The sequence below is a fragment of the Strongylocentrotus purpuratus genome, unplaced genomic scaffold, assembly GCF_000002235.5.
Source record: "Strongylocentrotus purpuratus isolate Spur 01 unplaced genomic scaffold, Spur_5.0 spur5_scaffold_11, whole genome shotgun sequence".
Taxonomy (NCBI): domain Eukaryota; kingdom Metazoa; phylum Echinodermata; class Echinoidea; order Camarodonta; family Strongylocentrotidae; genus Strongylocentrotus; species Strongylocentrotus purpuratus.
In genome coordinates this window covers 14,598,569-14,612,012 of record NW_022145596.1, presented here as the reverse complement: position 1 = coordinate 14,612,012, position 13,444 = coordinate 14,598,569, and the positions used below count along the sequence as shown (strand labels likewise).

The window sequence follows — 13,444 nt, the reverse complement described above, 5'->3', positions numbered from 1 at the left end:
AATTTACTTGGTTTTTGGATATTTAATAAACCAGGACTCAGAACACCTATCTGAAATTTTATCTCTGCAGCATGAATTACCTTGCTGACCTAAATAGGAATTTTTAATTTTTTTTTAACGATCATTGGCACATTTGGGTAATGATCGTAATGTTAGTAAAGCAAGCTAGTGAATCTATAGCATCCTTTCAATGCATGATAAATGAATCTATTTATATGATTAACATTTTGGCTAGACATTTCCTAACCTTCATTCTGTATTGTCCACTGCGCACTTGTAGTCCAATGAAATTCTGTGAGATCAAATTATCAATTATATCATGTTTTCTAGGCGGAAATCTTGTTTACATGGATATGTTATAGAGATTTTAATAATTACTTAAAAACTAAAATATAACTTATTGAAAAAGCAATATGATTCTATTATAATTGTGTAATATTCAACATTTCCCAAGATATTGTTTATTTGAAAAAGGGCAATAACTCTCATAATTTAACACATAGTTTAATAATGCCCTTCTAGTTCTGAATAGACAAATAAAAGACTAAATGGCATATAACAATACTTTTAAGTGTCATGTACATTCACTGCGATGTTGCAAATTTGAGCAACTTATAAGCAACACAGATTACTGTTCATGCACTTTAAAATATATTTGTTACAAAAAGAGGGCTTTATGTAGGCTAATGGAAGCAGATTTTTTTTTAAAACCATTTGTAAGAGATAATTATGCCTGCCAGGCCCACTTTATCATTATCGCTTTTAGCGTTTTGTAAACCAATAAAATTCATCAATGACAACAAAAATCGGAATATCATCTGTCTCGTGTTGCCACAAAAACAAAATAGACTCTTCAAAAACGATCTGTAATTGTACAACCATATACATCCATCTTTCCGCTCAAAACACAGCATCATAAATATTTTCTCAAATATGCCCCGAAAACTTCTCTCTCTCTTTCCCGTTGCCATTTTGAAAAGAAAGCTCGATTGTCAATGGTTTCCCCCCTTCTAGCTCAGGCATTCAACGTAGTGACACACAGCACACTTTTCTAAAGCATCATCAAATTTTACGAGCAACGCAGCCCTCATCTATTATTTGTTGTTCTCGTCTACTTCGGCGGAAATAAAAGTTCCATCGATCCTGCGGCGACTGGATGTGTTTAACAACGCTGGTATGATGAAGTGAAGAAGTCATGATGACATACCAAACCCTAGGGTTTTTATGTTTGAGGTGGGAAATTTGCGGTAACAAAAGACGTTTTCCTTAAATATTAATTCGCATTTCAACTTGAATGATTCATACTTCATGCCAGGCAATCTTTCTTCAATCTCCTAAATTCTTAGAACAATTTGAAGAGAGTGCAAGATAAAAGCAGAAAAGCGTTAACAAAGTGGAACATTTTGTATGTATTGTGTGACATAAGATCATTATTATTTAACGATCTATTGTGTAAGGAACAGATGTGTACCACATATGTTTTTGTTATCTTTTCATGTTTTAGTCATTTTCTTTAAGTTTTCAAAAGTAATCAATTACTAAAATTATGTATCAGTGGGGATTTGATGCTTTTTTTTTAAATCGCACTTTTGACAAATTAACAACTGCTACTGCTGAATTAATTAGTTGGAATTCACTGCCTGTAATTATCATGTAGATTTAAGCTGATCGGGGAAGGATTATAATTACTTTTATACAATGTAGCATTTCACAAACTGCAATATTAAAAAAAAATTGAAGTATAAAGAAAAAAATTGGAAAGAGAAATGACAGGAGCGGAGAAAATTTGTAGATTAGAGACTTTTAGGAACATGTTTGGCTAATTTTGTTTGAGGTTGGATAACCTTGAACTATGTAATCTGTCTAGACAAGCAGTCCTATTACAGCCAGGTGTATCATAAAGATGGCAGGTAGGAAAAAGACGAAGGGAACGAAAAGAAAAGATGGTTCAATGAAGAAAGGAAGATAGATGGCATGCTGTGAGAGAGAGAAAGAGAGAGATAGAATTTTACCATGATGCAGGTGAAAAGTGGCATCGTGAATTGAAGGTATCCTCTAGAAATGCACCTTTTTTCTAGTAATGGATTGGAAATAAATTCTGAATAAAAATGTGAATGATCTGGATATCTTTCAGCCATGTTATCATCCTTTCATTTAAATTCATGCCTTTATGAATAGGTCATTTGATGAATGGCAGTAAAAACGTGCATTACATCATTATTACAATCTATTTTGTTCCTTCTCTATTTCGTAGGTTTTGAATGGCTATATGGGAATTCTTTCTCTGTCTCTCTCTCTTCTATTTCCAATAACTAACTAGCCATAACCCCAACCTAAAACCCAATTGTAACCCAATTCCTAACCCTATCTTCGACAAGATATTGTCGGGGCCAATGTCGCCAGAGCATAAGTCGTATCGTATCAGCGACTTTTCATGCAACCATCTATTGGAAGTGCCAAATCTATCATCTAAATTACAACTCACTCAACCTCACACTTTTCTCACTTTTGAATAATTAAACTCTCAATTACATTAAACTTGGATACCGTGCACATAGCAATTAAGCGTCACCCCGGCTTTCATCTAATCAACAATTCACCATTGCATGATCTGCAAATGGAGTTGAAATTCCTCATCCAAATAGCTTTTGTTGAGACTTCTGCCTCATGGCATTACAAATCCATGCCATAATTTGAATTACTCAATGGCATCAAACTTAATGAGATAATCACTCGTGATATTGAGTTCAAATTCTTAATCTGATATTTACTGATTGCTATCTTTCTTGTTTACTTAAACTGGATGGTCAATTGGTCATACATTGAATATATATCTGAGTCATTTGTCAAAATGCAAATAATTCTACATTCTTTGAAACGTATTTCTCCTTAACAATAGAATGCTTAACAAAGAATCAATACTTCCGGAAGGACTACGACTTCTATAAGACACTGAAGACAGATCATAATAGTTCATGACCTATGATATCTGACAGAGAAACTCTTTTCTTTTCGTATTTATCACAAAATTATTTTTAATGATACAACTAAGATGACAATCAAGAAATGTTAATAATGCATCAACAGACCTAATGTCTCATCACATAACGTAAAAACGGCCTTCATTTGCCTTAATTCTTCCCATTCCAAGTTAAATGATAATGGCGAAAATGTTGCAGTAGAACGCTGTACTGAGCAACATCCCGAATCGCTTTACTTTCATCCAAATTCATTACGGAGAAAATGTTTGCACAGTAATAGTTTTTAATGCAGAATCAATCTCCAATGTAGCTGTAATGACTGCTCATTACTACATAATAGCATACCCATGGGAGTTGGAAAGGAAGAGATAAAGATAGGGAAAACTAATCGAAACTTGTATTTCACTGATCCTTTTTAGTGTAAATGGTAATTCGTGGCTCACGGCTGATTTTAATGATTTTGGTCACGTTGTCGGAAGCATGGGTACGCGGGAAGCGGAATCGAAAGTGCATCCCCTCCATGATAACATGAATTACGGATCTCCCCGACATCGCTATTCTAACAGACACAAGAATTAATGAGCCGAGGGTGTATCGAGACTTCTGAACTTTAAAGTCTCGTTCCTTTTGTTTCTCTTCCTGATGAGCTCTTGCTCTCTCCCTCACGCTCTTGCTCTCTCGCTCTCTCACTCTCGTTCATGCGCTCTCTCTCTCTCTCCCTTTTCATCTGCATTTGTGCATTTTCTCAACTCTACACCTCTCCCCCCCCCCCCTCTCTCTCTCTCTCTCCCTCTCTCTCTCTCTCTCTTTCTCTCTCTCCTTTCCCCCCTCTACTTCCAATCCTTCTGCGACTGTGACAGCCTGATTGTGAAATAATTATGGTGATTAGGAGGGGAATGAATATTTGAAGAGAGCCCCCTATTAGTCCGCGATCTAATGGCCCTCATGAATATTGACGAGGTTCATGGTTATGAGCGCTTCCTTGCGTCAGGGCCCAGGGTGCGATGTACTAAGGCTTTCGCAGTGGCAGTTGGGCTCTCATTATTTCATGTACGTCTCTCTGCATGTTTCATCGTCAGTACTCTGCATGAGGTTTTTCGCCCGGTGCTATTAATTATTTGACGACGTGGCATAGGGTCTCATTGCTCGTCGTCCAGATGACATGATCCTTCACGGGCACACTTCGCACAAAGTACACCCCATCATAAATTCATTTTCTAATGCATAAACAAGAGTTGGGTGAATTGCTCCTGATGATTTCAATCATATTTTCGACCTGCTACTCCAAACCATCTTGAGATATCTTCTTTCTCATCTTTTACCCTCTTCTTAACCCTTGCCTCTTTTCTCTAATAATTATATAATTATACTTAAAATCAGTAGCACTTGTGTCTTTGGTTTTAGCCAATGCATGAAAATACTGAAAATCACAAATAAGAATTTGTTTTTTTAAATCTCTGTCACATTCTCTCGATTTAACTGGGCTTTACAAATTAATTACTCCTTACCATTTTATGGCATGACTACCATCCTCACCGCTCGTTATCATTATAATAATCATCATTATCATCACCATCACCATCATCAACATTACTATCCTCTTAATCACCAACACCATCATCATCATTATCCTCCTTTTCATCACCACCACCATCATCATCACCATCCTTGTTACCATCATCATCATCACCATCATCACCACCACCACCATTAACATCATCTTCTTTTTCTTACCGATCTGGGGATGCCTACGGAGAGCTTGTGCAGGTTGTGAAGGTGGGCGGCGCCCAGGTCGGCATGGTGAAGGTGGTGCATCTCGGCAGCCTTAGCGGGTGATGCGGTGAGATGGTTGGTCGGCATGGAGAGGGAGGATGGGAGGAATGCTGGGTGGGTGGCCAGGAGGTACGGGGAGGCTGCAGCCAAGTGCTCGTATCCATTGAACGGCAGACGGTGGTGACCTGCCACAGGAGAACAAAAACATCATTCCTTTTGAGTCAGGGAAAAAAAATTGGGGGGCTATTTTCAAGCTTATTTGCATGAAAATAACACTCTTTAATTTGTTTTGCATTGAACTCTATGCAATTTTTTTTGGGCTTTTACAGAGGCAAATTTTCCCCGAGCCCCCATGTAGTTTTTTCCCTGCTTGGACTTATTTCTTACCAGTAAAAAATTATCTTTATTTGAATCCTTTTTCATCAAAACTGACAATAACAAGATGGTCATAATTTCATGAGAAAGGAAAAAAATGAAAATATGTATTTTTCTGCAATGAACCATCATAACAGGAAGAGGGGCAAATTAGCACCCACTTTACACCTCTACATCCAAATAAACCCATATTGAATCAAATTGAACTTTAAATATCAAACAAAGAAATGTGAGTCTTCTCTTTTTAGAGACAATGTCATTATCTCCTTCATTTGATCTAAAATAATGCTCCGTGAGGGAGAGCGGCAATGAAAGGGAGTGATGTCATAATCAATTCATGAAGGCCAGAGCTATGCATGCAGGCAGGCATGTCCAAACACATCCACATTGGCAAATGGTAGAAGCAATTTACACAGCTCTATGTTGCATCTAATCATCTAATGAATTGTGTAATTTAGTCACAAATGGATGAAAACAGAATTTGCCTTTTCATCATGCACCCAACCAATCATGAAGGATAGGCAAGCCAAAGTAATTAGCACAAATTGATGTTACGACTGATATTCGTCTGCTATAAGAAATGCATAAGTGGCTTTTATGTAATCAATTTGTGCAGACGGATGTTCACGTTCATGTATCAATCGTACCTCTTCTTCTTACTACAGTTATGTATAGGTCCTTCCTTTGCCAACAGTTCTCGAAAAAAGATTTTTTATTTACCCAAGTATAAATTATCAGATTTCAAAGGCAATTTAGAGCTTAGCATGAATGATAAATGCTCCTCTAATATCTGCAATATCATATGATACGTCATAGTATTCACTACAACCACCATGTTGTTATTCTTAAGCTTGTACAAACCATTTTGCTTTTGATGTAAATTTGAAACAATTAAACTTGAAACTTCATTACCTTTTTAATTGACTTAAGTTTGGGTCGTTATGAAATTCTATCCTTCCTTTTCAAAACAAATATACGTTTGTTTTCTTTTACAACACAAAACTTCCAACTTTGAAACAGCTTTTGATCATGTATTCAGACTACAGGAGAACGACTACAAACAAAGGAGGGAAAAAAACTAAAAAGTTATTGACATTTCTCTCTGACAAAGGGCTCTCTTTTCACCAAAGTTATCCTCGAAATGAACAATTCCGAAACTGGAGAGTAGCACATGATCTCCCCCAAAGCTGCAAACAAATCTAAGGATTTTTTTCTTTCTTTTCTACTTCTCTTAAGAGTTAGTGCGACCAGAAGTCAATGACCTCCCTTCAAAAGTCTGGTCATCAAATCTGATTAGAAATGACACTGATTTCTCTTTTTTTCTCTCTCTCTCAAACATTTTAACACCCTGACTGTATCGATTCCATCCATGCATTAAGCCCCTACCAGAGCTTGAACTTACACCTGGGTTATATTTGTTTCTAGGAGTGTCAAAACTGTAATTTTTCCGGAGGTACCAAAAAGATTTACAATAGCGGGGGCCCTCAGGGACGGATGAATAATAACAGATTTTTCACTAATTTTGAATTCAGATGGGGCATGCAAGTTTTCTTTCTTCCTTTCTTTTTGTTCCCTGAAACTTGAAAGTGGTAAAAGAGTTTCATGACTTCATAGAAGAGACAGAACTAGGAATATACTTAGGTGGTGCTGATGGAGAAATAAAAAGGAATTAAGAAAAGGAAACTATTAAGAGAGAACAAATAAAGGAAAAGAAATAATGAGAGGATTATATATTAACAAAACGCAACTTGCTTTTAAAAGGGATAGGCATCAAAACAAGAGAGGGAAACGAGCAGAGTTTGTAATACTAACTAGGAGATTCAGAGTAATTATTTTTTCTTTGTTTATGTTTCTTTCACTTCTTTGATGTCGTTCTTTTGGTATTGTGGATAAGTACTCTTCAAAGCGTGGGAACAATATATTCACCTTCAAATGAATAATCGTAATGTCATTGTGAATGTTAACTTGCATTTTGCCTGCCTTACTTCAGCTCAACTATATGTGCAATTGCAAAACAAGCCTATAAAATAGCTCGAAAATTCATGAAGCAGTTCTGGTTTGTTATCATCTACTTGTCTGTAACTTTGAAATGATTTAGTAGCATATGGTTTAAATGTTTTAAATATAACATTTTAACAAGAGTAAAATGAGAGAGAGAGAGAGAGAGAGAGTGGGGTGCACACAATGTTATAGAAAGGAATGTGAATAAGAAACAAATCTAATTTGGGTAAGTTGAAGGTGAGGAGGACCAAGCTAATCTGGGTTCGGAAGTTAACATGACACATACTTCCAGAGTTTGTAATCTCATCGGGTTTTTCAACTTTGCAATGTACATCACGAATCAAAATGGATCGGCAATCTTTGGGGACACTCGAGATTTCAATCCCGGGCAGGTTTTGTTATGATTTATGTCTTTTCCCCTTCTTTTCTGTTTCTTTCACTCATGCAGTCTTTCTTGATCTTGATCTCTCTCGGTCTCTTGGTTAAACTCTTTATTGATACATTGCACAGAGTGGAAGTTAGGAAAGGCTAAGGAATTGAAACAAGGATGTATGTTTGTTTATCTTTGAATTTCATTGATTACCCCCTTGCTCTGGTGAAGTAGATTCCAGTACTGACGATGAATGGTTATGACATTCGATCAAAAATTTCCCTGATAAAAATCATTCTGAACCAATTTCATCTCATGACTAATGACCAAGTATTATTATTTCTCAAATGTTTAATAGAAAGGATAATTCTCTTCACTTTTTTTTTCTTCTGATTATATACACGAAGGACAGAGCAATGCATATTAAATAATTAAAAGGACCTAATTAAATTTCATGAGTCTGTTAATTCATAATTTAGTACTTTCATTACTAGTATATTCTGTACAGCCTTCACGGAAATAACCCGACCAGAAAAAGAAACGTATTTCTAAAGGATAGATAGTATTATCACAAGCAATAAACTGTGAAACTACAATTTTGAATTTATTTATACGTGATAATTGTTTTCAGAATAACTGTTCCATCAAGTTTTCATTTGCCATTAAAACATTTTTAAAAGGCAATAAGCATAACTAAACCAAGAAGGTACTTACAAATCAATTCAATATGAGCTCAAGTAATGATGCTCCAAAAAGTAAGATCTAAAATCTGTGATGAATTTCACTGCTATGTTCGAAAATTACTTGTTGCTTGACAGGTTGCCAGGGTTACAATGATTTTGATCAAAGATAAATGTTGCAGAGACAGCAGGTACTTGGAAGCCTTTTTTTTAAACCCTAGGGTCCAGAAAGATGTTTGTATTATCTTCCAAGATAGTTAACACAAATATGATGAACTTAACCCTCACCTTCTAGCATGACGTACTTGCCGACTTCCAGGAGAGACGTTCTACAAATATTTTCCGAGAGGGTTTATCTAAATTTGTTACGGAATCACTGTGACACAGCAGAACGACCCACCTTTCTAGTAATTACATTACCGCAACCTAATAAAGCAGCCAAGCATAATTTAAACGGAAAATGATGGTTCAGCTCTTATTTTATCTGGTATATTCCAGCCCCTTCCATGATAACTTTCAACTTTCATAGCCAAGGGCTAAAATGTTATAGGCACAGCAACCCTATCGCCGTGAAATAATATCACATGGTTTTTTTTATCCGCCAAATGACAACAGACTAACTTATTTGTTTCTCTATTCAGAGAAGCAAGCGACAGAAGCAACTAGGAGACTTCTAAAAGTCGATGACACTGTTGAGTGAAAACAAGCCAATTTTGTAGCGTAACTATGGTTACAGCTTGATTGAGATGCGCACTGGGAATTGAAGCATATCAGTCTTTTATTTTCTTTCACCCCCAACTCATATTTTTGTTTTCCCACTTTAAATTTGGCATCACACAGGGAATTAGGAGGGAAGAGATAGAGAGTGACAGAATACCGGGGAAAGTGGAGGGGGGGGGGGAGTGCACGCTAGGGAAGAGAGAGAGAGAGAGCGAGAGAGAGAGAGAGAGAGAGAGAGAGAGAAGGGGGGAATGTCATGACAAGAAAGATCACTAACAAAATATTGTCATTTAAAAGGTGAAAAATCAAAGTACAAGTAGTTTGCTGGAAAAAAAAGGAAAAAAAAGAAGACTTCCACTTTGAAAAGAAATAGAAGAATAAGACATGAAGGAGAGAGAGTGCCTAGGTACAAAAAACAGATACTACAAGTTTGAGAAAAATATAAAATAAAAAGTTAGCAGGGAAAGATGGATATTGAGATGTTCAGAAATAAAAGTCAGATAGAAAAGGGAGGGAAGATACTTAAATGAAGAGAGAGGATGACAGACTGAAGGAGGGGAGGATAGAGCAGCTCAGCACGAGAGTGTCTGATTCTCAACCATGCCAGGAGGAAAAGCGCACCTGATACAGGAAGTTTTCATCTCGTTAACAGACGAGGCGGGATGAATAAGGAAAGCTTCGGTTGTCAAGAATGCACGACAAATTACATCTAAAGGACAGTTTAGACTTTATAAAGAGAGAGAGAGGTGGAACAGAACCCTCCGTTTTGCGACGCGGGTCTCCTTGAATGTGAATCGGCAGAAAGCAGCGCGGAAGCCGTCTGTCCATGGTCCGTGTAAAATTGTGTTTGTGGAGGAAGGGGGGAGATGGGGTATCGTGAGTGGCTGGCCACAGGTGCATGTGACCCTTTCTTCCAGGGAGGGGGTCTGATGATATACAGATGTATACTGACAGAGATGGGGTGCAAGCATATAACCAGTCTGCACTCTTTTCCTCTGATATTAACTTGCATTTAAAAAGACATTTCTAACAATGATTGACATCTCTTTGAATGACTTGTCTGAAGTGAAACTATTCAGAAAGGTCATATAAACCCCTCTCTCTTTAGTTTTTCTTAGTCCCCCTATACATTCACCCGATTACAAATACTTTTGAGAGCAGGAATCATATGACGGCTTTTAGGACCACTCACGAGCCCGGCAAGACAAATTTCAATTTTTGAGATGTTGAAGATAAGATGAGGAAGGTGATGAAATTGTTTTCAATCCATGTTTTCTGATGGAGGAGATTAAAAAGAATGAGAAGTGACAATGACAAATTAGAAACGTCACATGCTCGGGATCAGGAAAATGACTAAGCCCTTCTTTCACACCACGTCTAAGATTCATTGCACCTTCTCGCTTATCAATGCCCCCCCCCCTTCTGCATGAAGGTGTTTAATTCACAATTTGACAATGACATTGCTGATATTTGCCTGTTTTTAACGACTTTTTTGTATTGATTTCCATACTTTAATGCTATCCTGTGAAGATGTGAAGATTTATCAAAAGTAAATGTGAAAAATTTCTTGGCCATATCTTTTAAGTATCTTGTTCCGTACATGTATTAGCAATTTAGCATATATTGTGCAACACAAGATTTTGCTTATAATTATGTGACAACTTACCATTTTCCAGTTTGGGCCTTTTGAGGAGGTCGAGGGTGGGTCCCATACGTGAGAGTCCATGGATGGTTGGTGTGAGTGAGAGAGGAATGTTTCGTTTCGGAGGTCTACCTGGTCGACTGCTGAGAAACAGGGAATAGAATATGAAAGATATATTAGACATGTTGTAGCATCATCATTATCCAGAGTTGACATCAATCTCTGAAAAAGAAAATTACTGAAGAGTTTCTTGTGAATATCATGATTTGACAATTAGATAATTGACATTTTTTTCATTCCAATATGCTTAATACAGGAACTATAGTACCGGTATATGGTTCTAGTCAGAAGTAGTACTAGACAGTTAAAAGAATGCATTTCAAAGAAATATCAATGATGGCAGTTTACTGTTAGAACTTGAAGTGAACTTTGACCTCACCTTTGTACTTCATTACTGACAAGGTAAAGAGCTGTAATTACCAAAAATAACACCAAATTCAACAAGAGTCACTGATTCTTTATTCTGCAAATGCCAATCAAATTTACTACCCATGAAAAGTACATTGCCCCTAAAGCTAAAAAGAGAACCCACGACTTTGCTCTCTGTGGGGAATCTTGTTCCAGTTTAGCTCACAATGACAAGAACCAAAGGGAGAAAGAAAGAAAGAAAAAGTCAGATATTCGGAATCTCTCTGAAAATGGTAGTTTACCGTTTCCCCAAATGACACTTTTGTGACTATAGTAGCAGTTAGCCTCCATTCAGAATATCTAATTCAATAAAACACCTCAAATTACAAGGGCGGGGTATCGGTACTTGAACAAAGAATAGGGTGTACATGTAGGAGAGACGAATAAAGAGACAGAGAAATGCAAAGAGAGAGAGAGTGAGAGAAAGAGAGCAAATGAGAAGGGAATTGAGCTCTATGAGAATCAATTGAATAATACAAAATTATGATACCCCCCCCCCCCTCACCAAAATTATGATAATAACAATAATAATGATTAAGTACATACACACAGAAAGAGAAAAAAAAGGAAGAAGTAGATGGACCTATGGATATTGCTTTTTTTTTTTTATATCACAAGCGAGTTTGAAAGAAATTAAGAGACATGTCATAACCCAAAGAAAATTGGAAAAGGTAGAGAGAGTTACTTGAAAATGGATGGGTGGAGAGAGTTTCTAGGGGGTAAAAGGATAGAGAATTGTTTTAAAAAATGACAAGAGAGATACCATACAGACAGACAGGTAGGCAAAGAAAGAGAAAATCTTAGGGGGAAAGGAAAGAGGGAAAACGAAAGAGAGGGAGAGAGGGAGAGGGGGGAAGGGAGAGAGGAAGAGAGGGGGAGAGATGAGTGAAAGACATGAGAATTTGGTGTCAGTGAACCTAGCGTAGTTGCTATAGTAGGAGGACGTAGCTCTCAGAGTCACTGATACATCTAGATTGAGCAAACATACCGCATTATACCAGACTGGGTTAGACAAACTTGCACACGCTCGGTTTACGTATGCCAAACTTGTCGATTCTGCTTCCAAATCTTTCTTTTTTCTTACGAATCGAACATTTCTCGCGAGGCCCATGGAGACTCGGGGGTAAAAAAAAAGCCAGTCGGGGCACCTGACACCGAAAGCTAAAAACGATGAAAGAAAGGATCTGTTCATTTGCACAGCGATTACGACCCATGACGAATGAAACGTGTATTTATGACAGAAAGAGAAATGGGAAGAAAGAGAAGGAGACGAAGCCGGAGAGAGGGGAAAAAGAAGATTGACCTATTTGCTCTTTCTCCTCCTGGATGCTACTTGCAAGAAGAGCTGAGTAAATGTATGGACCAGTTTATGATTTCCCCTTACACCCAGGGGTTTGGGGGTAATATTCCAGGGAGAAGGGCTAGGGAGAGGGGGAATTTGAGAAATGGCTGTATCGGGGGCCCCCAATGTCAATGACATTCGGTAACTGGGGCACAGTCTTATGTACACAAGTGTTTAAAACTCACAACCTGGTTATGGCTTTGGTTGTAATTTGTTTTTTATAATGAAAGTATGAAATTGATTGATTGATCAAGTGTGTAAACTTTGCCCTTTTTAACCTCACTTAGAAAAGGAAACAAAAGAGACCAAATCGGGGGGGGGGGGGGCTTCTACTGAACCCAAATAATCTAGGAGAGGATCTTTCTCTTTGTTTCTATACACTTTGGACCTCATTGTTTGAGTGTTTCCCCTCATCAAACTGACTTTCATTTCACAGAGGAAATGCAGAGTTAATAGATTACTCCCACAGAACAACATGGAACACATTGTCAAACCTCAAGTTGAAATACATTGGTAGCAGGGCAAATGGTGTTTGGAGATGGTAATAGATAATCAGTCTGTTAAATCGTTATATATAAATATATGTATATATCATTAGGATTGGACAGAACTAGTTAACAAAAATGAAATCACCACAATAACTACTAGCACCTCACACTCAGTGTAACCCATCAATATGTGTAAAATCATGTTGTCCATATATCAAGAAACTTTGATTGGTCATGACAGCTCCTTTCAATGTGCATCCAGAGATACAGCCCTATACCCTAGGGTCCTTTCACAAGCCCCCCCCCCCCCTTCCCCCAATCCATGTCTATCCGCCCTCATTTCCAGTAACTGCCCATCGACGATTTATCTTTCCTATCTAGTCCTCGGCAAATGAAATAATGAACGACTGTCATCAAATGACAAGCCGTGCTAGGTGCAGGGATTTTCCCTTTACATGTAAGCTGAATCTCTGGTAATTACGACTAATTTGAGAGAGAACTATAGGTTCAATGGTTTAGCTCTGAAATGGGACGCGAGTGGTTTATTATAACCGATACGAGATCATACTACTTAATGTGCAATTAGCACAGCCATCCATGAGTG

At 37.5% G+C, this 13,444-nt stretch overlaps 1 protein-coding gene across 8 annotated transcripts in view; it reads right to left on the bottom strand.

The window, feature by feature from the left end:
- Positions 1-10,741, bottom strand: part of LOC586986 (dachshund homolog 1) — a 29,009-nt gene extending 18,268 nt beyond the window's left edge. For 5 of the 8 annotated variants that reach the window (XM_030980740.1, XM_030980739.1, XM_030980741.1 and 2 more), the window contains exons 1-3: positions 10,567-10,741; positions 4,716-4,939; positions 248-292 (exon numbers count right to left, since the gene is read on the bottom strand). In XM_030980740.1, coding sequence (XP_030836600.1) covers positions 248-292; positions 4,716-4,939; positions 10,567-10,726 — 429 coding nt within the window. In that variant the 5' untranslated portion in view covers positions 10,727-10,741. The remainder of the gene's footprint in view (positions 1-247; positions 293-4,715; positions 4,940-10,566) is intronic. The other 3 variants (XM_030980744.1, XM_030980746.1, XM_030980747.1) reach the window with 1 other exon arrangement.
- Positions 10,742-13,444: the final 2,703 nt, after the last annotated feature.